This window comes from Loa loa (genome assembly GCF_000183805.2).
Source record: "Loa loa unplaced genomic scaffold supercont3.388, whole genome shotgun sequence".
Classification (NCBI taxonomy): domain Eukaryota; kingdom Metazoa; phylum Nematoda; class Chromadorea; order Rhabditida; family Onchocercidae; genus Loa; species Loa loa.
The window spans coordinates 18,204-44,706 of NW_018108568.1; the positions used below are offsets into that span (position 1 = coordinate 18,204).

The 26,503-nt window shown below is 34.2% G+C and overlaps 5 protein-coding genes across 6 annotated transcripts in view; 2 read left to right on the forward strand and 3 right to left on the reverse strand.

Moving 5' to 3' along the window:
- Positions 1-3,784, reverse strand: part of LOAG_18596 (DNA repair protein Rad4 containing protein) — a 5,188-nt gene extending 1,404 nt beyond the window's left edge. Inside the window, exons 1-11 of the mRNA XM_020451258.1 lie at positions 3,642-3,784; positions 3,205-3,494; positions 2,689-2,916; positions 2,476-2,538; positions 2,308-2,385; positions 1,841-2,150; positions 1,354-1,446; positions 1,137-1,240; positions 949-1,061; positions 713-869; positions 452-586 (exon numbers count right to left, since the gene is read on the reverse strand). Coding sequence (XP_020304975.1) covers positions 452-586; positions 713-869; positions 949-1,061; positions 1,137-1,240; positions 1,354-1,446; positions 1,841-2,150; positions 2,308-2,385; positions 2,476-2,538; positions 2,689-2,916; positions 3,205-3,494; positions 3,642-3,777 — 1,707 coding nt within the window. The 5' untranslated portion in view covers positions 3,778-3,784. The remainder of the gene's footprint in view (positions 1-451; positions 587-712; positions 870-948; positions 1,062-1,136; positions 1,241-1,353; positions 1,447-1,840; positions 2,151-2,307; positions 2,386-2,475; positions 2,539-2,688; positions 2,917-3,204; positions 3,495-3,641) is intronic.
- A 495-nt stretch (positions 3,785-4,279) lies between these two features.
- LOAG_03860 (immunoglobulin I-set domain-containing protein) lies at positions 4,280-7,249 on the reverse strand. The gene is made up of 6 exons (XM_003139397.2): positions 7,148-7,249; positions 6,958-7,079; positions 5,988-6,078; positions 5,416-5,528; positions 4,892-5,013; positions 4,280-4,639 (listed from the first exon to the last, which is right to left on the reverse strand). The coding sequence occupies exons 1-6, from the start codon at positions 7,230-7,232 to the stop codon at positions 4,573-4,575; spliced, it is 600 nt and encodes a 199-aa protein (XP_003139445.1). The 5' UTR covers positions 7,233-7,249; the 3' UTR covers positions 4,280-4,572.
- A 1,650-nt stretch (positions 7,250-8,899) lies between these two features.
- Positions 8,900-11,512, reverse strand: LOAG_03861 (the record flags this gene model as incomplete). Of its 2 annotated transcripts, none has more annotated exons than XM_020446432.1 (6): positions 8,900-9,243; positions 9,722-9,829; positions 10,106-10,346; positions 10,782-10,928; positions 11,147-11,274; positions 11,338-11,512. In XM_020446432.1, 6 exons carry the CDS (start codon positions 11,510-11,512, stop codon positions 9,230-9,232), a joined length of 813 nt encoding a protein of 270 aa, XP_020304976.1. In that variant the 3' UTR covers positions 8,900-9,229. The 2 variants fall into 2 exon arrangements, with proteins under 2 accessions (XP_020304976.1, XP_020303225.1); XM_020446431.1 differs by lacking the exon at positions 8,900-9,243 and adding an exon at positions 9,484-9,622.
- Positions 11,513-11,765: 253 nt separating this feature from the next.
- Positions 11,766-17,339, forward strand: LOAG_03862 (hypothetical protein; the record flags this gene model as incomplete). Its single annotated transcript, XM_020446433.1, has 6 exons — positions 11,766-11,811; positions 13,345-13,490; positions 13,781-13,846; positions 14,271-14,455; positions 16,668-16,782; positions 17,058-17,339. The coding sequence occupies 6 exons, from the start codon at positions 11,766-11,768 to the stop codon at positions 17,337-17,339; spliced, it is 840 nt and encodes a 279-aa protein (XP_020303226.1).
- Positions 17,340-18,850: 1,511 nt separating this feature from the next.
- LOAG_03863 (hypothetical protein) lies at positions 18,851-25,040 on the forward strand (the record flags this gene model as incomplete). Its single annotated transcript, XM_020446434.1, has 17 exons — positions 18,851-18,885; positions 19,020-19,197; positions 19,366-19,507; positions 19,655-19,784; positions 19,923-20,104; positions 20,237-20,331; positions 20,423-20,492; positions 20,620-20,771; positions 21,655-21,817; positions 22,060-22,133; positions 22,227-22,346; positions 22,670-22,737; positions 22,825-22,875; positions 23,143-23,237; positions 23,465-23,535; positions 23,689-23,868; positions 24,926-25,040. The coding sequence occupies 16 exons, from the start codon at positions 18,851-18,853 to the stop codon at positions 23,764-23,766; spliced, it is 1,704 nt and encodes a 567-aa protein (XP_020303227.1). The 3' UTR covers positions 23,767-23,868; positions 24,926-25,040.
- Positions 25,041-26,503: the final 1,463 nt, after the last annotated feature.

Below are 26,503 nucleotides of genomic sequence, written 5' to 3' on the forward strand. Positions count from 1 at the left end.
CTCCATGCTTCACGCAACACGTCTTCATGCTTTTTCAAAACGACGCAACCGTCAAGACTGTAAAAATCATATTTATTTTATACTAGCATAATTCAAATTCGGAAAAATTGATCACGCAAAAGAATGCAATTTACATCAATTCAACACTAACATAGGGGTGATTTCCCCCCTTTATGAAATTCCCAACCAACTACTGCAGGTACGCAGTCAATATCGAGCTGCCGACAAATAGCAGCTAGTCCATTTAGTCGTAAATGAACACAATCTTCTGGTACCATGCTGCTTTTGTAAACATATAAATTACCAAATTCATTTCGTGGTATACGTCCCTGAAATATAATCTTTCAGCTTAACAAACTGCGAGAAACAGCAAATAGTAAACTTACTCTGAATGCAACTTGAATAAGTGATTAGAGAGGAAATAAAAAGCAGAAAGATTAAATTCCCTCACGTCTACGACTTTAGGTGGTACATATGGTTCAGTCTGCCAGTACCCGTATAATTCTAAGGATCGTGATTCTCTCAGTTCTGATGCTGCACGATGATTCACTCTTCCTTTCACGATTTTATATGGCTTTTCACCAGCCTATAAATTGCATAAACATATAATTAAAAGAAAAATGTAACAGCAATTTTTTGAGTACGAATCCTTTTCAAATCAAACAACAAGGAATTTCTCTCGCAAGAAACTTTCCTCAGAACTAAAACGTACTTTAACCATACGTGCATGTTTCATCCAATTCAATGCACCGTCAAGGTGGTACACAGAACTTCGCGGATAAATATCAATACCTCGAATTTGCCCAATAGGAGCCTGATCTTCCGGATAAATCGCCTCATATTTCAAGATATCTTTTTTCAATACATATCTAAAAGCAAAAAAATTTTGGTGACAAAAAAAAAAAAACCCATGGAAATTGTAATATCAATACAGCCGATGATTTTTACAGTGGATGATTCTTGTATTCGGCAACCGTTGCTGGTTTTGGCTTTGAGAGAAGTTCATTGTGTATTGCAACATCTTCAATGCGTTCACGTTTCCGGTTTTTGCTCCGATACATCTACAAATCAACTAAAAAAGTTAACAACCATATGAAACCAAAGGAATCGTACAAAACACAGTCAGGCTAACAAACCTTTAATGTATCAGTCCACCATGAAGAATCAACACGAAGTCGTCGTGTTTCAGCTGATAGAAATTTGGAAGCATATCGTGCTGTTACATCGCGCATACCCATATCTGTACTAGTTATATAATTCGTCTAGCAAAAAAAAAAGAAAAAAAGAAAATGCATCTCATATGTAGAACAGCTATAATCCAATTGGACTAACTATTTAGAGCAGAAAACTTACTGTTATCAATACAAACAACGTAATGCATCGGTACAGTAGCGTTCGCTTCCAAGCTTTCAGGCATATCAACAGTTCCGCACCACGGATCTATACCTAAATAAAGTGCAAATTCATGCTCGAAAACAAAGTGGGAAAACATGAAAATAATGAATTGAATTCAATAAAAGTAGTTTGAGCCTTAAAATTATGAAGAAATGGATCGATTTGGAAAAGTTATATGTGAAATTTCTCAATCAGCAAAGTCAGCGAAACCAATCGAACATAAGGTTTTACGTCTCGGTGTTGCTCCTTCACCAGACTCCTTCACCATTATAATTACATTACGATTTTATAAGGGATCATTCACCCAGAGACTAGGCTGATAGAGATGATTCATTCATTCAGCGTGAACAAAGGCAGTTGATATTACATACAGGGGACCTTGCATTAATGATGATTTACTTCTGAGTTTTGTTAATTAAATAAGCAGTATCGGAAGAAAACGTACAAATCCATCTAGCATTAATATGATCCCAATATTCCACCCAATAATTTCTTTCCGAATCTGTTTTCCTTTTGTTGATAAATGTAGGATGATCGAAATTATTTCTACTGTCTCTTTTTGATCGCTTTACATTTGACCTTTTCGTCTCTTCATTCATTTTTACACTACTATTTTCGCTGCAATCATCGGTCTTTATCTGCACCTTCTTCGTTACTTCATATAGCTTCTGTTCCCAAACCACTGAATTGTCGTCGTTATTGATATTCTTTTCAACGAAGGTTTCAGTATGCTCAGAGCGCAACATACTCACTGTCTAAACAACATGCTATACTCCACTGATATTTGTATTGTTATGAAAATAAAATATATGACATATTGATTTTATTAATTAATTTCTTTAAAACCACTTAAATTACTCCAGTTTTTATTAATTCCAGTCCTAGTGAATATTTGAAATATATCTAACATACCAGTCTATGTTTTATAGGTTGACATGAGAGGCACAATCGGGTGCACTGCTTCAACGATAACAGACACAAAAACAACAGCTAAAAAAATAAAAATGTGTGGAGAAACGGTTCATAACGATTACAGCATAACTATTACCTACAATCAATAATCATATATAAAAAGCTTACCGATGCCAAGTCTTTGTCGTCTTCGTAGACACGTTCATCAATCAACTCCTCCAGTCTTTTCATCTAAATTTATAATTTAATTGTACGAAAAACTCGGCGTGAAAAAAAGAAAGAAATATTAAACAGATTTCACTGATTGGGTAACTTAACAGGGACGAATTGACTTCAACGATAAGGCAAATATCGTTGAGTGTACAGAAAAACGAACAATACCTGAGAATCACAAAAGCCATTTCTGGCAACGTATTTCCTCTCAGTAAGTTGAAAAGCTGATCGAAACCACTTCAAAAATCTCTCGACTATTGCCACATCGAATTCATGTTTCGCTGCAGTTATATAACCTTCTGGTATCAACGACAAGCACAGCGACGTTAATACCTCATGTCGTATTAAGGCACGTGTCCACATACGCAAATGTGCAATATAACAGAGAAGATGCATCTGAATTTAACCTACAAACCCTTGCAAGCAGCGATACGTTAATTACCTCCAATTCTACCAAACATTTTAGTTGGTATAAAGAAATAAACTAAAAACTTTGTTTAATTAAATTCAAAGAGTAATGTGAAACATCATCTACTGGAAGGATTGACGATTAATAGATATCTAAGTGTTATATTCTCTCATACTGTATTAAAGTAATCTAAATTACTGTCAATAGCAATTAAGCAAAATCCTCAATCACTTCTCTTATTTTTTTTTAACATTTGCATTGAAATTTAGACTAACCTTATGACAATTAATTTGCCGATCACGAATTTTACGATTAACTTGTTGCCGAATGAATTTTGCCCATTTGCTTTCTTCTGTTTCAACAGATTTCGCAGCTTTAATTGTAACTTCGACTGTACCATCAGAATCTTCTTTATAATTTGTTTCGTCATCAAAATCCACGTCTTCCCATTCATCTTCCGAAATATTCGAATCAATAGTGTCATCCGAACTAACGCTAACTTTACGTTTCCGAGTTTTTGGTTTTTTCAATGCTTTAGCAGAAACGTTTTTAGATTTTGAATTTCCTAAAAAAAAAGAAAACTAGCTTGGTTTAGAATTTTGTTGGAATGAAGAGAAGAAAATCTGGAACGATATTATTTGAAAGCTTTTACAACATAGTGCTATTAAAATGTTTGTTCAGTTTATTGTGCTGTAATGTTGATTAACTTTACCTTGTTCCAAACAAAAATGATTTCTCTCCTTTATATCAATAACATTCAAATCTTTCTTGCATCCTTTTACGGTGGTTAATGCCAATTTTGATTTTTGTTCCAATCTACTACTCCTCCGATTACCAACACTTCCCATCCTGTAATAGTAACGGATTTTACGGAAGGAAAACATCACGTTCTGGAGAGTGTTATAGTCACATAACATCATCATTAATAATGATCGTTGCATTTAATCAATCTCAAGCTCATATCTCTCCAAAATTAAAGAGCATTGATGCATCATGAATCCACTCTCAAACAATATCTCATTACTGGATAACCTATACCATCACCTACTAAACTTCGTACAACCGACCCATTCGTCTTCTAGGAAATAGCGGTCATTGGAGGAGGATGCTTGTAGATGGGATAAAAATGGGTCGACTGGGTGGGTTCATGCTTAACAATATATTCAGGATTAAAGAAAATGCAGGGAAAATAAGGGACATCATATGATTGCGAAATACTATTACTGCTATGATGCTAACAATGGGTGAGGGTGTAAGCACTGTGATGATTGTTCATTCCTTTCTATGGACAGCACGGAGTGTGACAGGAGTGTCGCTCTTTTAAAGGTACAATATTTGTATCGAAATACTGTTTATGTCGTGTGCTAATTAAAAATGTTGTCAACTTTACTCAACAATTAAGGCACTACAGTAACACGACACAAAAAATGTATCACTGGCATTGACACAGATGATGACGGAAACAGTTACAGAAAGTATGACATATAATCTCTGAAACAAAAAAAAATCTTGAGAAAGTTTCGAAGAAATTGTTCAATTTCCGGAACTTGAAAAAGGCGAAATCCTTTCCACTTGACTCTCTGAGAAGAGAATCCCTTTATAAGTCCTATTAACTGTAAGCTGCTGACAAATAAGGAAGCTATTCAATCGAAGCACAGGTTCAACGACTGTTCATTTTGACCTTCACGATTCTTCACCACACACTTGTACCTGAAACACAAACGACATTGTTCCATTTGTCTAGCCTGTTCGTCTAATAAATAACATCAGGTTATTCCAGTTCAGTAATGCATTATTACTTGCCAAGATTCATTTATCGAGTAGGAGGATTAATTTAATCAAAATTAACTGGTCGATCTTCAATTCAACCGGGATGCACTTAATTTGCTTTATGGGCCAGTTAGTTATCCAATTCGCAAAACCATCATAAATAACTAAAGTGATGGCCTGAAAATGGCTCACTTGGCCTGATCCTCTTTTACTGGTCCATGTATTTCTAATAAATACTGTAAGCCCTCTTTGTCTTTATCGTCTTTTTTCGTCACCATTTTTATTCGGTCCGTCGCTTTTAGTGGCTTGTCATCCTGAAAATATGAATTAGTAGTCTAGGACTGGTGGTTAGATTCACATCCATAAATGACTCTCTTATGATAGCGAGCAATTTATTTACAGACCCACAAATTCCAACTTCATCCTGCATGAAATTGAAGACTCTAATTCTTAGAATGGAGAGAGGGTAGATTACTGGGAACTGGAAAAACCAATGATGAAAAGTTTGGGATGAGCAGCATACATGAACTAGTACATTTTTATGGCTACTGAAGGTAAAAGTACCAGGTGCCGTCCACTCCACTCAACTACTTCATTTTTGACACTCTTTTTTCTCTGATGAGTGTGAAAGCTCAAAGATCCCCAAGTTTTCATCGTTGATTCTTGATCATAGGATAAACTGCCGTATTTTTTCAAAATGTTTTAACACACAATACCTTAAACCATTCAGCTGTCATTTCCAGATGTGATTTCGCTCGAACCTTAATCACAATAATATTACCACCATCACGTTGTACTATATGGGGCTTATCATGAAATTCCGGTGCATCTGAAAAGAGAAAATAGTATCTTAAGTAATCATTTTCATTGTAATTTCTTTTATTATGGAATTATCATTATGAAATCTAAGTAATCTGTCGATGGTTCCGCCAGGAGTAATTTAAACTCATCGAAGTACCGCAAACTCTACTTACTCTCCTTGCCAGCAGTAAATTTTAATCATCATGTTGTCATATACAACATATTATCATTCCATTATCAAATTACTGTTGAATTTTTTGTTCGAGTATATATGCGAGAAAATAAAAATTTAATTACCAAGTGTAAATCATGTAGAACCTACCATAATAACCTTAGAGTTTTAGTAGAATAGATTGTATGAGCCTACTACCCAAGATCCTAATTTCTACCTATTAATATCTCTCTCTAAACTAACAATTTCCCCATTTAAGACAAAAAAGGCATAACTGAGGAATAATTACATACAAGTGAAGCAAGTAATACTCACTTCCAGCTTTCACAGTAAATGTAGCACTATTTTCGCCATCGCTGCTGCAGAATTTCACCTTATATGAGCCTGCCAGTTCCTTATCGAAATTCTTGATAAAAAAAATAAGCTGATAAATACGGCATGTTCCAAATGAGTAAACAAATAATTAAATAGTGCAGCTCCCAAAAAGATGCAGCATCCAATTATTTAAGTTCTTTTTCTTCTTTAGCATTTGTCCCGCTCTAGTGCACAGTCCGCTTTTCTGGTTCGTTGCGCCATTTTGCTCGATCATGCGCTTGATCGGGAAATACGCCAGCAGTCTTCATATCATTGTGTAGCGTCAGACTCTGATACTGATACTTGCATACTTTCCCACTCATCGGGCTTTGTGAGTGGGCTTCAGTTCCCGCGGCGCCGGTCACCATTTTTATACGATGTGATACTGGTCATCCAAGGCTCGCCCGTCATGGAAAGACTATCGCTAGACCCAGGGAAACACAACCGGTCAGTAAAGTGTAAAAATAACCAATCTAGTATCCAGTTGTTTAATTGTTTACCAAAAGTAATGCACGTCGAAGTTGATCGATGAAACTTGACAGTGTTTCATCGACCAATTTCGACATTAATTTTAAAATATTATAGTAATGCAAGTATGGATCAGTACGCAAACAGTATTAATAACAGTATTCTGCATCTGAAGAGTCTCATAACCAGCTAACCTATGGCTGGAACAAAGCCTAAGGATACTTAGGCGAAAACTAATAGCTACTGCCTTATGGTGTTCATAAGGGAAAACTTGCAGCAATTTTCACTTCCAGATGAGCTATAATCCCAATTTTTCATGTCATTTTCGAATGACTATTACTACAGATCACCAAAACTACTTACGCAATACTGAAGTTACGGTTATGATGTATAAATTGTCATTTCTTGTGTGTGATGTCTAAATTATTTCTATTGCAATCGTGAAAGCAAATGACTTGCTCACCTTAATTTCACATTTTAATAAAGTTCTCTTGCCACCTTCATCGTGCTGTGAAAAAACGTATGTTTCGGTTGGTTCAATTTCTTTTTCACCCAAAAACCACTTTGTTTTCTCGGGTAAAATACCTACAAGGAAGTAAACAAATAAAGTATAATACTCTATCTGAGGAAACGAATGGACAAACGGCACTAACCGGATACGACCACTTCTAAACTGACAGTGTTTGTTTTGGTATCTTGTACAATTTTCGGTTCCCCATGTATTACTGGCGGCGCCATTGTGGTGTAATCTACAAAATATTCCACTAGTAATTTCGTACGTTATTTCATTTCATCATGAGTAGAAGTGTAGAATGTCTAAAATAGCCATGAATAAAAGGGAACGGAAAGAAAAGAAATTTGGAATGAATGATAGATAATGAATGAAGACCAGAGAGACACCTTTCCTGAAGGGATCAAGAAACCAACTAGTGAAAACTGTTGTTGCTTCTGAAGGAGTAGGCGTACTTTCATCAGTGCTAATAATGATTGCAGTTTCAACAAATTTTTCCTTTTTTTTTGATGAGATAATGGAATTTAACAGCTGACGATAGTTACTCCTTCTACTACCTCATCTTCTTAGAACCTCATCATCTAGTCAACATTCAAACCTAAGCCATAACCGCATCATTACATCCCACACACTCCCACAGCAAAACCGCATCCGCATCCGCAACTACATCCATTAGTGCATCCGACCGATGATCTCTTATCCAAATTCATACTCATACGCTTAAATGATACCATTAAAAAAATGAGAGAAACATGTAGGAAGGGATAAGATCATCTCATTCATTGGTTTACCACAAGTGAGCCTGGGGAAAGAAATGAAATTAATCCAAATGGTTCAATTTATATGCTTATGTTTGATACAAAACTAATCACCAATCAGAGGAAAAGCTAAGCAATTTCCACTTCGTTAGATATTCCACTCACCCGTTTAATTGCAAACATTCCAAATCGAGAAAACACTAGCTGAATCGGAAGCCATAGAAGAAATAAAATAGCCAATGCGGAAGAATTATTTCCCATGAAATGATGTTAGTCGAAAACGTTAGAACCCCCAGAGTAACTTCCTTAACAATACAATCTAAGCATAAATCGTCTCTAACCATACAACACGATAAGCGAATAATATGGGAGATGTCCCTTTAATTGGCTACTTACTAGCTGAAAATGACTGTTGAAACAATAAGAGTAAAAACAATCTAAACTTCTAACGAATTTCAGTCGTTGAAGTGTAAAGTATCAGCTGTTTGGACTTGAGGTATCTATAGTTAATACTTACGAAGCCAGAAGTGATACTTCCTAAAGTTATGTTAAAATACGTTTGCATATAGCCATGATTATTTATATTATCATATACACTATGTAGGATAGTATAAGCACAACTAATTTATATGTTTGGCCGTTAAACTCTTTGATTGATCAAATGAATTTCCAACCGAACTTTTGCCAATTCCCTTCTCATATGACCATTACTGGGAAGTTATAATGCATGGATCATTGAAAGCCATGCAATGCCTACCAGCAGTGGAATTAGCTTCTACTATTCCATCCACATATCATAAGCATATTGATTTCGGAAATGCCATTTGAAAAGACGGAGGTATACATAACCACAGACACATACAGACACACGCACATGCACTCCTTGAGTGAATTCCATTCATGAACTTTACAAGGGAACTTAATAGATGATAAGAAGGCTATGGTAATAATAGATGACGACTAAGCTTCTTGCAAAGTTGAAGCGGCCAGCCAGACAAATGAGAAGAAATGAACTGGGCTCTCCTTTACTGTGTGGGGAACAGCTGCGATAGTCAATGTTTTCATTGGTTGCTAGCACGAAATCGAAAACTTCAAAACCGCATCTTTTTTCTTTCTTTTTTTTTTTTTTATATTGAGGTAGATTAACAAATCAGTCAGGAGGATGGATAAACAAAAGCACGCAGACGAACAAAGATGAAAAGACTTGGACATACAATGATAGCAAAAACTGAAGGGAAAGTGTATATGATTCTTGAAATTTTCTACTAATCATAAGACAAGCATTAAGATTGTTTCCTCACACAAGATACTGATATGTGGATTTCTCGAGATGTTATTACAATTAATCGCTTAATCCACTCGGAAGATACCATTCCATTCCCTATTTGTTGCCGCCATAGATCGATTTTCCATTTTCGGCTTCTACATTCTGCAGTTGAGATTATTTCACGAATAGTTGGTCTGATTCAAATTAAGTCAGCTGAAAGAGGGAAAATCGTTGACCTCATAAAACAGACTAACACAAGATCTGTGGTATTCTGAGTCGCAACTTAGCAATGCCAAAAAATTGTTATCCTATTCTTCTATTATATGCTTCGGAATGCATTATTTTATATGTTTGAAATGTCAAGATAGCATTTCCTCGGCTTTTCCTCGTTTTAGCATTTCCTTTCAAATAATCCTTTATTTTATGATTCATAATGTCTTATTTGAAAACAATTTGTGTTGTAAATTCCTTTATCAAATCCTCTAAATTCATATAAAGCAGGATGAGTCCATCAAAAGACCAATGGAACGTGAAATAATAGCAGCTATTACAACGACAATGATACTTCTAGTCAGAGTTATATTGTATAACGCTGAAATGAGTTAAGTTTAACATTCGTTAAGAACGTACATTTTTAAGGATTAAATAGGAGTAAAGATTGGTTAGTATGATAAAGTAAGTAATCAAGTACCTCGCTGTGCTTGTATATGAGATATCAATATGAATAGTTCGGTAAGCACTCTGTACGACCATAGGAGATGTAAATGCCATATAATTGAGATAACAGCAAACACATTTCCTGAGAAAATACATGAAATATTGATTCATTTCGTTTCTGACACAACCAAACAAGTTAGATTTATATGCCTGCCTTTATATAAGTAATAAACATGTTGCAACATATCTTTACATCTTTAAGCAAAATATTTTTACATTTCTTTAATTGAGAACAACCTAACAACCGGATGCTTTGGTTATCGTCACATTATATGTGAGATGTTCCTACTGTCTCCCAATTATGGTGAGAGAGATCTTTGACCATACAGAAAGCTGCCTTAACTGTGATGTAACAAACCATAGGATCCAACGCAAAATGCTTGCAACACTTTGTTGAGGGAAAGTCTTGTGGAAATATGAGACGAGATTAATGTCAAAACAATCATGAACGACGCCATTTCTAGCAAACTTTGCAATAAACATTCGTAAAACTCCCATTCCAAATCATAAGCATTCTCGTTACCAGATATTATCCGTCGCCTTATCCATCTGCTGTAGGCATTGCATAGAATAAAAATAATGCACAGCTTGTGACAGAACTGCAAGTAAAGCCAATGTAATGGTGGCGTAAGATGGAAGTGTAGAAAACACTTCTCGTACTTTTCCGTCGTCCTACTATTTCGACAGAGCCTGTAAGTTATTCTATCGACGTATATGGATGGCCAGTTTATATCTTAAAACGTTGTGGTACTTTTGACACATCGAAAGGAAGCATTTTTTTTTAGCAACCGGAGAAGCTCTGAGGGATTTCCGACATCGGTTGTGAGGATGGATGAAGTTTATGTCTTTGTATGTCAACGCTCAGATTGACTGCATGAATGCATATAAACGAATAGGGCGTCAACGATCTAACAAGATTTGCGCTACAACAATATACTAAGCAGTAAAATTGTCAAAGCTACAAACGAATTACAAATTTAAGGAGCAATCTACAGATAACAATAAAATAAGCAAGGAATTTATTCATTCATTACTTGCATTCTGAAAAATATAAAGAATACGCGGTTGCTAGTATTCATCAGGAAGTGTCGATATGCTTCAATATATTGCAACATGAGATCGATTATTACCAGAACAGTATCATATTCGATGTACACATCTACAGGTTTGCCACAGTTGGACTGCAATTGTACAGAAAGTCGAGATACGGATTACAAATTAGCACAGCAAACTTATTTGTATATAAAGTAGCGGTATAGCTATTACTAATTAATAGCCCAAACTCATTCAGTTTAATATCAAAGCTAATATTCGGCATGTAGGTGACAGGACAACATACACATACACATGGAGTGTATGTGAACATATACATGGAAAACATACAGATGAAAGAACATACACATGGAGTGAGTCGAATACCGCTGTCACTATATTTTAGGAAAAGACTTGATGAAGGGTGACAACAATTGATGCAGATGTACTCGTCATCACCTGTTACCATTCTTTTTATCTTCTCCAATTTCGTCCCTGAAACTTAAGCATGTCACTTGACTGGGGCAAATTACACAACGAAACTCTAATATCACCAACCTTTCGCCTTATACACAAGTTTCATGGATAGTTGCATGCAACGGCCGCGGAAACACGACTGGTCGGCTTCCAAATGCAATGGTACCTTTGGGATGGCGGTGACTGTCCTACCAGTGCAGGAATGGTTGTTCGGTTTATATGCATTTGTGGGAATAAGGAAGAGAAGAGAAGGCATTTAATGCATTTTTATTGGGAAATGAACAGAGCGCAATGTGAAAAAGAAAAAGGAACCTGAGGTAACTTAGGTTGTTGTTGGAAATTAAGCTTAGGTTCTGAAAGTGTCAGTGGAAAAAGAGAAATGAGGATGGTTAATGCATTTGGTCCACAATATGGTTTGAATGATATGTGACAAACAAGTCAGTAAATCTTCCGATGAACTGTGATAACCTTAATTATAGCTGAAAGGGATGAATTGTTGTCGATGAGAGATGGCAGAATATTGGCGACATGTATGGCAGAGCAGTGAAGTTCTGGGTAGGTTACCTTCGTATAGATAAACGCTTAGTTTCTTCCATTCCCAGATCACTCTGTCTTTGAAAAGGATTTCCCTTTTCGAATTAGTTACACTTTCAATTTGTGATTCAGGGACGTGGTATTGTGACTTCGTCTGCAAGATCTGGATGATCTCGATTAATATATAAATTGGCCGTGATTCCAGTCTTGTTAAGTGTGCTCTCTAGTTCATCCTCATAAAATTCCTACTATTGCTTGGTCTTCTACACCTGTTACACTGTACTTATCTATAAACACAATACACATCCCCATATATAGCGAGTAATACGGTATTCAAACTCCAAACTGTTACCACGTATTTAGTGTCTGGCTTATTCTTGTTCTCGTCCCGAAAATGTCTTTTTCTGAAACATATTTTTAGACTCTTTAATAGCAAGTTGCTTTCTACTCAATGACTAATTAAAAAATCAACCTGCAGTCATGAGATCAACCTTACTGGGCATACTCTGTGTCACGGATATCTGTTTAAATCGTGCATAGGATGTCGTCCCACCAACAATCAGTCTTTATCCTCAGAATAAATCAATTTAATCCCTACAGAAGGAACGGTCTGTGATTAACAGTGCGTAGCTCCAAATTTGCTCCGGCTTCCATTAGTTTTGCTCGCCAAAAAAAAGAAAGAAGATTGCGAGCATTTTGTTTTATGGGGTGGAGAAGTGGACTGTAGAAACGGTTTTGAAAAAGTAAACCTGGGAAAAAATCTAAAATGCGATCTCCACTCTCTAAAAGATGCCATTCGCCTGAAGCTTCCTAGTAAAATCATGAAGGAGAACAATATTTTAAATTTGTTTTTCGAATGCATCTATTTTCTAAAAATCTGAAGAATAAAGCTAAAATAGTTGATTTTTTCTGCGCTTCCGACCCTTTCATTATTGCCGTTTTTTTTCGGATCTGGACTTAAATCCGTAAAGAAAGCTTGAAATATCATGTTGATTCGGTGGTCATGCGTTTGACTTGACTATAAGTACTACTGACTCTTTCAGTGCACGAAACTAGTGCACAAAATACTATTTTTTTTTTAGTCTTGTAAATATATACAAATCAAAATGATTCAGGAGATTTTAAAAATTTTTTCGTTAATCCTGACGGATTAATATCGGTTCTTATGACGATTTGTCATAAGAAGAGGTATTATTTATCTTGAAACTAATAAATCCCCAATAATTTGCGGATTAATAGTTAGTCAGTTTACGATTACTACAGCAATGAAAGAGCGATAAACATGTTATACAGTGGACTTCGAATCCAAACAGTAAATCCAAAATTTATGAATAAAGTTCGAATCCAAAAAATTCGAATCCAAAATTTATGAATAAAGTACCTTCCAGATTTTTGTTTTTTTGGAATTGTCACCAGAAGATTTGGAATTATCATGTTAGATGATAACCGAATCTGAAACGTTACTGGAGAATTTAACCATCTAGTCTAATAGATTGGATTTTCAAGAGATGTAATCAGATGCATACTGTATACAATATAAAACCAAAAATGCAGGTGACTATATCTCTGCACATCATTACCTATTCGAAGGATGCATAGTTCTTGAATTGGGTGCTGGTTGTACTGGAATACCAGGATTAGTTGCAGCGAAATGTGGAGCCAAATTGGTTATTTTTACGGATCATCCTGAAAGCGAAGAGGTGACCATCTTTACAATGCGTTTTTAAAAATTTGCATATTTGGGTATGACAATTAGCACTGCTTATTAGTAACTTTCGCAGACCATATTGTTTCAAAAATTTTCGGGAAATCGCGGAAGTAAAGAGCAGACATCTTATCCTACGTCATTTGTGTTGAATAACAGTTTCATCTCTAACTTAGAATTTCATGTAAAATAAAACTCACAATTTTTGAAATTCGAATTCACTTCGTTTTCTTCTATTACTTGCTTCTGTTGATGAAAGAATCTTTATGTATTTGTTATTTTCAGGCTTTCAAAATTTTGAAAAAAAACTGCACTGGGAATGGTCTTAATGAACATTCCTTTTTAATAAAGGTAAGCAACGTTATATAATAGAAATAAACTGAATTGTTGTCCGAAAAACTACAATTATTCTGTAGATATTGACTGTTGGCAGATCACGTTACCTCTTTTTTTTTGTTAACTATCAAACTTTTTTCTTCATTTTGTAAATTAGAGGTGTCATAATTTCTTTGTGACTATTAAAGTTTTACTTATATTTATTAGTGAAGTAGTTTTTATTGTGTATTACAATAGAATGACTTTATGATGGAAGAGAATGAGATTTGATTATCTTGGTTGCTCTGAAAAAAATCTTTTGCTAAAATTGACAGAAATTTACCATAGATCATGTTTTCTGTATTTTCCATTTTCATGGTATTATCGCTCTATTCATATGTTAAATTCTTCTGTTGTAATTGTATTCATTTACATGTAAAATGTTCAACTTGTTTTCTAGGATTTAGACTGGAATGGATCAACAAACCTTAATCAGATTCTGGATGATGTGCCTATATTGCATTATATTTTAGCAGCAGATGTTTTCTACGATATTACAGTGTTTGGAGCGTTTATGCACACTGTTACATCATTATTACAGCAATATCCCAAAGCGGCATGCATATTTGCTTATGAAGAGAGAAAGTATTGCATTACATTTTTCTCTGTTAATTTAGCTTTTGATTTTTTTAAATAATAGTTCCTTTTTCATAATAATATTCTTTCCTTATTTTTTATTTTTGATTTTTTTAATAAAACTGCATAATGCAGCACTCTTTTTTACCTTGATATAATCCTGAACCAATTTATAGGGAATTGGTCCAAATCTTCTTTGCTTTTAAAATTGTTCCATTAATCTTGGACATAGTTTCTTCGCTGCATGAACTTCATTGACTTCTAACCATTAATTTCCATTAAAAAATTGTTCACTTTAAAAAGTAATGAACACTTGATGATATCATCAAAGTCATGACTGAAGTTCGTTAACTTATATTGAGGCGAATTGTCTTCATAGACTGTCTAAAGCTATTATTTTTAAAGTGGAAAATTTTGTACTTTCGGAAGTACTTGCACAACGTGACACCAGAGCTCCAAGATTTTCTTTATTTCTACCTCAAAATTGGGTAATTAATTCATTTGATAAAGGAAACAATATTAACGTAGCATAATCATTGAGAACTAAAATACACAATGCATAATGCCAATTCCAAAAACGCCGTCACAAGATAATTTCCAAATACACCAATCTGGAGAGTGAAAAAAGCATTTTCTCGTACTAATTGCAAGGTTTATTTATATATTTTTTAAGGATTGGTTGTACGGATTACAAAGATTAGCGCCTCTGTTAGTGAGCATTAGTAAACCGCTTTGTTAGCGTACATTGCTAAACAATGTGCACATATACAATCTATGCACCGATAGCTCCCTACTATAGAAAAGAATTTAGATAATTTTTAAATCTTAGTCATGATCTAATGTTGATGTCACTACATCACTGCACATTCACTTATGATTCCTTAAATTTTTCTTCATTAAACCTATTACACTAAAATCATTTCATTCAGTTAAAGCATGACCGATCTTTTTCTCTGATACCACAAAGCCAAGCACATGCATTTATCTTCTTTCCTTCATCCGACCAGTATGATCTTTCCATTTCATTCTGATTTATTGTGATGGAGCAGTTTGTTCTGCCTTTTCTATTAAGAGTTATTGCTAAATCAGGTTTGAGGTTAAAGTATGATATGTCAGGTTTAATGTAGATGATCTAAGTTTTATTGTTAATTCCTCAACTAGTTTTCTTTGAACTTCTCCTAATATGATTTGATTGAATCGTTAAGCAGCATTTCTTGAATCATCTGCTCCTCTTTCCTTTTTTTGGGCACTCTCCTAGCCAAGGCTGAAAAACTTTGATAAATAATGGTCTCCATATTTCGCTTTTTCCCCGTTAAATTTCCGCATCAGAGAAATAATGATAAACCATTGATCTTTACAAGAAAATAAAGCATAAAGGAAGCATAAAGAATGAAATAATGAATAATCATTCAGTACTTTCATTCAGCTCTTCCATTCACTGAATCTCCATATCTCACTTTACTAATAAGCAGCCTTAGTGATCTACCAAAGGTGCGTTCCTTCATTAAGGCCTAGTATGGTAGAGTAGGAGGTTTTTTAAGGATGTTCACTTCGATAATTATGCATGACCATATTGCTCACAATATTGCTCTCCTTCCCATATTGCTCTCCTTTTCTTCATCAATCAAACTTCATCAGATACAGTGATCTGGATGAGTATATTTTTACTTTGTTTCATTGCCTATATTTCTCGTTGATATTTATGTAAATTCTTTGCATTCCATTGCAATGCTTGTCTTCAATGTAGGTGCAGAAACTGTTTCGTTGTGAGGAGAATGGTTTCATTCTCACCTTTTGTTGTTTCATCTTTTTTATATGCACTGTTGTGCGGTGTGCAGTTACAATCTTGAATGTTGCTCAATTGTTCATCGAAATCTCGGATAGCTGTTGTGGATGTTGTTCTGCTACAAATGACTCTTTTAAGATTATTGTGAAATTTAACTAGTCATTTTCATTGGCTTTTGTTAGCGCACAGACTAAGATAGTTTGAAATGTCAGTTCTGGAACTAAAAGTGCTGATTTTTTTCTATTCTTGTCACTCATAATAATAATGAATGAAGCACTTGAGTTTTTATGAGGTAAGGAAAGGTTACAATACCTTTTATAGAAAAAAAAAAGGAAATAGACTATCTTTTTTAGAACTGCTTATTTAGTAGATAAAATATTTGCTTGTATGATAAGCGGCTGCTTTCTTTGATAAATCTTAGCAGATTTTTTTCAGCAGTAATTGGTCGATCGAGGATCTGCTTCTGCTGAATGAGTTATGCTGTAGCGTATACGCATCGTTGATACCGATCTTCATACAATTCACATTGGGATTATTTTTAGTAAGAAAGGTAAATTAATCTATATGGGGCTGCATATTATGTCTCTGTTGACGATTTGCTTCAACTGTGATGAAGTTTGAGGGTTCCTTCTACCTCTTTGTTGATAACACCTCAGATTTCAGTAATTAAATCTTCTTACGATGAGTTGAGTTTATTATAAACAACGAACTCAGCAATTATGATTTCGATAAGACAACGATAGGAATATGAAAAGTAGACTCAATAACGCTCGTTATCGTCTATTTAACTGACGTAATTTAAACACATCTTTGAAATGCTCTTAGAGCTTAGGACCCGCTACATCCTCGGGTAGGGAGGATCCTGATACAGTTCTGAGATTACAAGAATTAGCGCTTTCCCTAGTGCATGTGGAATGGAGATCTTTGTTAGAGTACAATGGACGCACAATTTTACCTTACATTTTATATTGTTTAGTAAATCTACGCATACAACATATACCCAGCAGTGTCAAATTCATAACAAAAGGATTACCGATTCATTGCTTCTCCCCAAGATTTCAGCGACAGTCTCTTTTTATAACGTCCGTAAAAATATCAGTCAAGTAATGAAGTGGCAAATGCTTTCTGCTTTTCTTATACTCCTTCTCATGTACTTTGCTATTAGATTAAAATTTGGTTAAGTTCAGTGAAGTAAAAACATGATAGTTTTTGGTCACGGAATTGAATCTGGGAAGGTATCAATTTGAATTCATAAAATTCAAAATCGTAGTACTTCTCTGGCAGAGAATCCTGCTAATCACTGCAGCATCATTCACTATCTCTATCCTAAAGCATAATTATATTCACATACACTAATAACATGAAACACATTGCATGCATTCAAGAATATGTCGCATTTCTTCACATAATTTCGTTGGGCTTTCAATGTATACATAATGTAAGGGTGCATTGAGGGCATCTCTCTACAGTTTACACACTTCATGCCTTTTTTCTTATGAGTTTAACTTGATCAAAGATTAAAATTTCAACCTTCATACGATTATCTATGCTATGCTTGCATTACTAGTATGTGTTATTTATGTGTTGATGTTTATTTTCTTCGTCGTAAAATTAAAATATTTCATAAGCATACCTACATATAGAATTCTTAAACTGCATTGATATTTGGGATTATTATCAAAACTCTCTTTGGCACTGAATTACAAAAACAGTTTGAATTTCTCGAATTTCTTTCGCTTTATTTTCTGTTTCGGAAATACATATCTGTCATTTGGCAGCATACTTTAAAACTCTAATTTCTGATGTTACACTATATTGTGCATGCATTTGTTTTCTAGCAGTGTGCTTCCATCTCTTTTGAATCGATTTTTCCAGTTTCTCATTCAGAGGGTTCATTGATCTGGATTTTTTTAAAGATTTATTCTTGTATACAGATTCTAAAACATTGGATTTGTCCAATTTGGATGGATACTGTTCTTTGCACTGCGTGGCCAAATTGAATATATTTTATTAACTCATTTTTTGTCGCTCAGTAATGCTAACTCAGTACACTTAGCAAATCCCCATTTTCATTTAAAAATTGGAAAACTTTTCTGAATTTTACCTGTCATTTTGCAAGATATTTTTTTTTCCATCTCTATTTTATCTTTTCCCATCTCTACTCCGCACCAAAATTTTGAACCATTATCTTAAATAAGCTGAGAGTCCGGAATTTTGCATCTGGATGACATTTTCGTATTAATTTTCACAACTCATGTGGAGAGTTCGTATGAACAGATCATTTTGCTACTGCGTGTAACTCTTTGTTTGTATGAGATGCTTCTAAATTATATTTTCAGTGCAGCTATAAAACCTAAAGCAAGATTTGGCACATTTTCTTGTTCTTGTGACATTGCCAAATGAAAGTGGGAATGGGACAATACGACTTACGTATAAAAAGGCTTGTGATTTCCCGAGCCAGAGATAGGAGATGGTAAATGCAAAGTTGAAATGAAAAGCGATAACATTTGGAGGATTGATGTAGCTGGAAATTTTAAGATTTTATGTCGTGCATAATGTTAAAATATAAGGCTATAGAAGTGACTTTTAAAAGTTTGACAGTGATTATTGCAGATTTTATGGAAGCGTCGAGAATATTTGCTGGAATCGAAGGGTATCCTTTCATCTTTTTAAATTGTCGCTTTGTATGTTGTTAAGTGGCTTGGATACGTTTTTCACATTTTTGTCATCAAAATTTCAAGAATCCTCCTCTTCTGCATATTTTTCATTTTCGGTAATAAATTTCAGTGGCGCAACACAATCCCGACTTCTTTTTATTGATGAAACTGGCAAGCGATATGGTGAGTGGAGTCAATCTGGTCTGAATTGCTGCCTTGATGGATTCGATGTGATTGCAGACAGAATAGCAAAGTGGATTCAAATGGCTAAAAAAGAAGTTGGGATCGTTGGTCCTCTTGCAGCTGTGGTAATGATTGTGTTGCAATCTACTAGGCATTTCGTTTCTCATCAATAACCAATTTTTAGAATAAAATCAGTGTTTGAAGTCTACATTCGTCTGAGGCGATATCTATTCTCATTAATATGGAAAAATGACTGCACATCTTTCTTGGCGATTATAAGTTTTCATATTAAGGGGATGGGTCTTTCGGGGGCTGAAGATGAAGAAAACAATCAAAGACTGATTGGATTTTTGAAAGATCAACATGGCGACATTGCTGTCGAGTTTTCGCTGTCTTCCGATGCTGTCGTTGCAGTTGCTGCTTCGTTCCAAAACGGTGAGAATATGTTATGTTTCTATTCATCATGATTCCACTATCCAATAAGTTTTGGACGTACTGGAACCATTTTAATTTTCTTAACCGGGTTTGAAGTTTGGATACATTATTTTGGTCCAGCTCAGGTGGAATAGAATATACGTATAGGTGGTACGGTAATGGTTGCTGGAACGGGTTCAGCCTGTCGATTACTAAAGGCAGACGGCAACGTGTATGGTGTTGGCGGTTGGGGACATGAAATCGGTGATGGTGGTAGCGCATTTTGGATTGCAAGGAGGTATTGTATTATGCTAGTTGCGCAATGAGATTTCTTGTATCAAACTGCTTTTTATGCTTTAAGTTTTTGAAACTGGCTGTTTTCTTATGGAATTTAAACATTATTTAAAGATTTAACCGTGTAGAAGAAAGATTAAAGGTTAATCCGATACATATTTGACGAGGAAGATGGACTTTATCCGTCACCATATCCGATTTCAAAAACGAAACGATTGTTCCTTGAGTTTTTTGGTCTATGTAATAAGGCGGGTATTTTGGAGGTTTTATATACTAATTTCGATAAATCCAGGATTGCATCTTTTGCGGCTCACGTGGCTAAAGGTTTTTTTTTTAAAAAGCATTTTTTTCTAAGGCCTATTTTGGGACCTTTTATCCATTTATCAGTAGTTACCTATCAAAAGTGATCTTTTCGCAACCGAATTTTGTGGAAGTCAAATTTATATAATTTTTTAGAAGCAAGTGATGACCCTCTTATTCGACAAGTTTTCCGCGATGCTGGTGAGCAACTGGGCTTACATGTGCGAGCTATTTCAAGAAATTTTGATGAGGTTGGACTTGTTGCTTGTCACGACTTTCAGATGGTCTGATCTATAATTTACCAGACTATAGTACCACTTCAGTGATTATTCTGTGTTGTAGGAAATGTTCGACGATGCTCCGCTTTTACTGATTGGTTCTGTATGGCAAAGTTGGGAACTGTTAAAGGATGGTAAGATTGCTATTTGATTAATAAGCGGTTGGTTTATTTTATGTATATTCTAAGAAGGTCTTTTCAAAAAAAGTAAAGACGAGATCTGTTTTGTCTTTTTTTCCTGCTTCATATTGTCTCTTTATAGGTTTTATACATGGGCTCAAGAGTAATGGCAGTCAAATTGGACGGGTAACACTCTACAATCTTTTAGAAACACCTGCTTTAGGAGCAGCTCTACTGGCAGCTAAAAAACTTGGCAAAAAAATAACGTGCGAACAAAGAACTGCTGTATTCGAGGTTCTTAACTTGTGATATTTCACCCACATGTTTCTTTTATGATTATAATGCATGAATCACTTTGACTGGATAGTTTATATGCGCTAGCTATTGTCATAGCTTTTAAAAGCTGCGACCTACGTTTGGGAGTATAGCATATGTCCTTGTTGATTTGAATATTATACTTTGAAGTGTTGTAATGTTATACTTTTTTCGCTATTTTTGTTGCTTTACGAGAAAAAACATGCATTTATGGAATCGAAATTACATTGTCTGATTTCAAACCTCAAATAAGAGGTCATTGGTATCTGCATAACTAGAAAAATGCTTCTATAATTTTGCAAAATTTCTTGTAATATCGCTCCTCACATATTCAAATTACTTATCTACAAGAAAAAATTGTGATAATTCATGATATATATGTATGTATAAGTGTTTGCCTAGCTGTTCTTTTTATATAAAATACTAATTACACTTACTTTTCTTTTTATTACAACAACCATCAATTGCTTTGTGAGTACAAAGGAAGTAACATCAATCGAAACATGTATTAATTAACCATCAGTTTATATTTCTGTGTAACGGGTAAATGTTACGCTTTGTATTTGGTCTTTTTTCTTCACTTTTTTTCTTCAAATATTTTGAATAAAAAAATCCCATTACATATTCTAAATTACGATATCGCTATCATTTCATCGTATTCTCAACATCAAAATGTATTGTTAATAATTATCAAATGTTCTTCGCGAACATCAGAACGTTTGACAATGTTTTGATATTCAATAAGTTGCATCAAAATGATGCATGCTATAAAGATATGTGCTGTTTGATGATACTGGTAATGATTTTGAGCGTAAAGATCAACTCTAATATGATGTTTTTAATTCCTCTTTCAACATATCAGGAAATGTCGGATGAAAACGATATTTTACCTGGACAAAAATGGATTATGTGTAATATATGTTGCCGTTCAGCATCGATCTCATCTTCACGTGTTAAATTTTATTTAACAAAATGTGGTCACATATTTTGTAGCAAATGTTTAATCAGTATTGGATCTTCACGGGGTTAGTTCATATTTGTGATATTATTTTCAGCTAATAAATATCATTGCTCTGCTAATTTTCTATAAGTTTTAGCTTGTTTTATTTTAAGCTAATACTTTTGTGCTCTTCATGTTAACGTACCATAACAAAATTATACCGGATATGGAGCAAAATTTTAACTTTCTTAATTTCATTCCTTAACATCATGTTCTTAACTTCATTATAATCAACGTATTAATTCATTCATTTAGTAAATATTGCAGATGGGGCTCGTGTATGTCTGTACTGCAAGGAGAAAATTACAATTTGTAAGATTAGCCGTGATATGCCTGAAGCGGTTCGTCTTTTAGCTGTAGCAAATATTAGATTCCATGATAGTTGAAAAAATCTTTTCGACAATTCTTATTCTAGATGACAGATCTTTTTTCAGGTTCAAACATATTTCCGATGTCCCAGAGAATTATTGACTGAATCAATGGTTGAAATTATGCAAGTAATCAAATTTCAAACAATGCATGCTGCATATTTGGTGAAACGCTTTAATATAATGGTTAGCCCACAGTGTTATTTTATCTCTTGCAGATATCATTTATCAGCCGAGTTTCAGCAATCTTAGATAACTCTTAAAGCGTAGTTTTTAATGGAAGAGTAGGGGAAACAGTTTGGGAAGTAGACTGACGATTACTAGGATGGGCGATTCAGGTGTCATTTATTTGTTTTCGGTGAGATTTTCTGAAATAATCATCTTTTGTTAGTTGGTTTTTGATTTTTTAGGTAATTTCATGCTATCATCCAAGATGCACTATCTGTGTGGTAGCTAAGTTGATCAATTCCTCAGAAATGAATCATTATATTGTTTTTTTCGAATTTCAGCAAAATAATTATGAAAAACTTCGTCGATTCTGTTGCGAAATTCTGCATAAGAAAACAGTTTTGGAAAGGTATGATATGCTTCATAAATTTGTTTAACACAAATGGGAGAAATGCCATCACTCTTTTTTTATACTTCTGAATGCTAAAATTTGCAGGCAGTTGATGGGTAAAGTTAAGCTCCCACAGCACAACAATATATCAGTTAAGTGAGTCATTGCTTATTTCTTGTTCCTGCGTTCTTAGAATTCGTCGTTCTGCAATTATTCCTACAACGTCGTTCACATATAGTTTTGAAGATTTCAAATAATCGGACAAAATGTTGTCGTGATTTATAAATTAAAATTCGAGAATTAAAAGCTTTGCAAATCACTGAGTCAGTTCAAGAAAAAGATTTCACCGACTAGGTGAGAGACAAACCCTGAAATCTATGACTAACTATAGCTAAGGACTCTTCGGAAACAATCACTTTTTAGCGACATGAGCACTCCCATATTGCGATCAACTACTTCAGCCAAAAATTTGCATTCAATGCGAAATGTCGGAACGTCAAAAACATCAGTCACTTCTGGTTTGTATATTAATATATCTTTTGAAACAACATATCTGCAGAACTTATACACGGCTCCAACACAACTTATATTGCATTTACTTTTATTTGAGATCGCTAACTTTACTCCTATCATTTGTCTAACATGTGCTCATTTATTTTGAGAAGTTCTTACTCTGTGATGAATTTCCCTTGTGATAAATAGAATATCATGAATTTTCATGTTTAATAGCAGTTATTCTCTACAGAAAGCATATCGAAATCGGGTACGGAGTCATCAGTTATTGAAAATTCAACCTGTTCGCTCAATGAATCGGTGGTGAGTTTTCTGAATGTTTCTTTTGCCTCTCTGCATATATTTTTTTTATATAGCTATAGCTGTCATCTCTATGTTCCATTTCCAAAAAATTTTTACTTTCCGTGATGAAATCCAATGTGATCAAGTGATGTACTGAAAATCTGAGATGTTGAGGTTGTTGATATGGCGGAAATATCTGTAAAGAATTCAGTGGTTCCTCGAACCTCCCATGCAAACCAATCAACTTGGTGAGTGGTAAATGATTTTCTCAAAGCAGGTGGCAGTCGAATTATGGCCTGCTTTCTGCAGCTTACACATTTATGAAATACTTCACCGGCCCTTTTTTTATCAACAGTAAGTGTTTTAAAAGAAGTAAAAAGGAAAAACAGATTTCTTCTGTCACGTCATATAGGAAGTTACAAAATCACATGACAGAGAAGTCAGAGAAAGGTAATAAAGAATTAAAATCCCTATCAACCGCGTTCTTCGCAAGGTTGTTGGTACCGGGAACTGTGCTTAAGTGGAATAGAAGCTGTTCGATACACCTTAATTGGGTGCCAAACTTCTCCGTAAACTGGTTCTTTCTGTTCCATTTTTTGCGATATTTTTATCTGGAAATGGGATGGATTCGAAGCATTCCTGCCGATTTTTTTCTTTTCCAGGCTTCCCTACTTGTATTGCAATGAGGAATAGGTGCATTTTTCACCCTAGCCTTATTGATTCCAGGGAGATATCTGATTCACAAGAAATACTTAAGGGGTGTGATCATTCCCAAGAAGAGGAGTAACTTTCAGTGCTGAAAGTGCACTTCTTCAAACATTTTGTTATATTATTACTAATTGCATGATCTCCATTGTATGATTTGATAAATACTCTCTTTATATGTTTTACCAGCAAATATAAAATAAATAAATATTTCAAAACATATAAAAACATACAAATATAAAACATAAATATTTGAATATTTTGAATTTCATTAAGTTTTGTACTTCAAGCCCTTGGTTAGTAACCATCACATAAAAGAGTCATTCGTCACGATACAGCTTGTACTTTAATTATTAAAAGCGAAGAAGAATACCCCTAGAAGGATAGGGAGAGGAGCAGGCATTTTTGAGTTCTGTATAGAAATTCATTATAGCACAATCAAAAATTGCTAGATACTAATTTTGACAATCATTTGCCGAAGGATTTGAATAGAAATGCATTTTAATAAAGCTGATAGTGCTAACAGCTAGTATGTGGGATATGGAGTTATCAAGAATCATATCATTTGAAAATATCAAGCGATCATTAGTTGAATGTATGACAAGGAACATTGCTGCAACCAATTAATTACATTGTTTTAATCATATTTACTGGGAAATTTGTGACTGATCGTATAAAACCATAAGAGTTTGTGAATAATTTGCAGATTGTTATCGATCAGCCATTAATTAGCATAAACTATGATGGGAAAAAATACGCAATGGACGATGATATCAATTACCTTAAGAATTACGGGTAAAACTAATTACAAAGATATGTTGAGGTTTCAAGATTATGAAACTATATTTAGTGTAAGCACTGATGATTTTGTTTTATTTTATTGCCCATGAATATAAGGCTACCGTTTTCTTATTTATTTATTTATTTTTGACAAACGATTGGATGAAGCATGCTGTAATCGATATGCGTTAGTTAATAATATGGAGAAATTTCACGAGCTTGTATTCTTAAACTTAATTAAATGTAAATGAAATGAAGCATCGTATACTGCTGACTGTCACGAAATCTTGGTTATCAGTCCGGAAGCATTCATTCCAAAATATTTCTAACTTGCAATAGAATCGTCATCCGAAAGAGAGAATATCTATCAATGCAACAATCATTTCATATAATTTGATGTATAAACGTTATGATATCTAAGTATGAAATATAACTCGATGAGAGCAAATTATCATCGGTTATCATACCTCTTTTCTAGCCCTACAATCACCAATTAGATATTATATTTGCTGAAAGTTTTCTGAATATAAATTATTAGTTGATGAATAGTTAACACTTCAATCATTAAGCAAGCTGATCCTGATACTGGATAACCAATTTCCATGTAAGTCCACCTGTGATCCACATGTGAATCCATTATTCCACTTTTCCGGTATGCATTAGGACAATGATTGTAATGATTTAGAGTAGATTAATGAGAAAATAATAGTGAAATTGCTGAGAATTGCTTCGATGCACTTAGAATCTTCATCGAAATTTTAGTTCATTACGATCAAATCTGAATTTCTAAAATATATTTTGTGGCAAAAAATTTTTATAAATTTAAAGATGTTCACTTCGAAGTACAATATTGAAAATCAAACCATTTGAAATTGTGATCGATGAGTGGATTTGACAAGAGTTCGGAAATTGATATCGATCGTTTACATTCTGATATGACCTATACCATGTACGGTAGCTATCCGAGAATTGTACAGTATGTAAGAATACCCCCACAAAAAAAAGGTCAATCGACAGAACCACTCGAATTTTTATGCGTATTTTTGTTTTTTGTTTTTTTCCATCAAAACAGCTTATACCCATTGTTTCCATTAGATTTAACTTAATGCAGATCTTAATTAGAAATCTTCTATCCTAATTAGAAATTAGCTTTTTCGAGAAATTTCAAATGTACATTATTTGGATTCTAGTTATCCTGTAAATCAGTATGAATTATGCTCCCGATTGCAATTTGAAATCCTTAATATTGGTTTTTTTTCGATAATTGTTAATAAATATTCTAGAAACTTATTTGTATATCAGTTTTTTGCAACAACACTTATCTAATCTATTCATGTGTCATAGTTCGGATTACAATCATTACTACGAACACCAATGAATATTTTCCACGTTGTGATCAACAAATTTTATATACCAAATCTTATTTGCTTTAGAAAACCATTTTTGAAAATATCGAGGCTTATAAGTGTCAATATATATATATATATATATATATATATATATA

Coding starts and splice junctions, on each gene's coding strand:
- LOAG_03860 (XM_003139397.2), bottom strand. CDS start 7,232: ATGGCGCCGCCAGTAATACATGGGGAACCGAAAATTGTACAAGATACC. Junction 6,079..6,957: donor TATTAAAATGTGAAATTAAG/GTGAGCAAGTCA, acceptor TTTTTTATCAAG/AATTTCGATAAGGAACTGGC. Junction 5,529..5,987: donor ATTTACTGTGAAAGCTGGAA/GTGAGTATTACT, acceptor TTCTCTTTTCAG/ATGCACCGGAATTTCATGAT.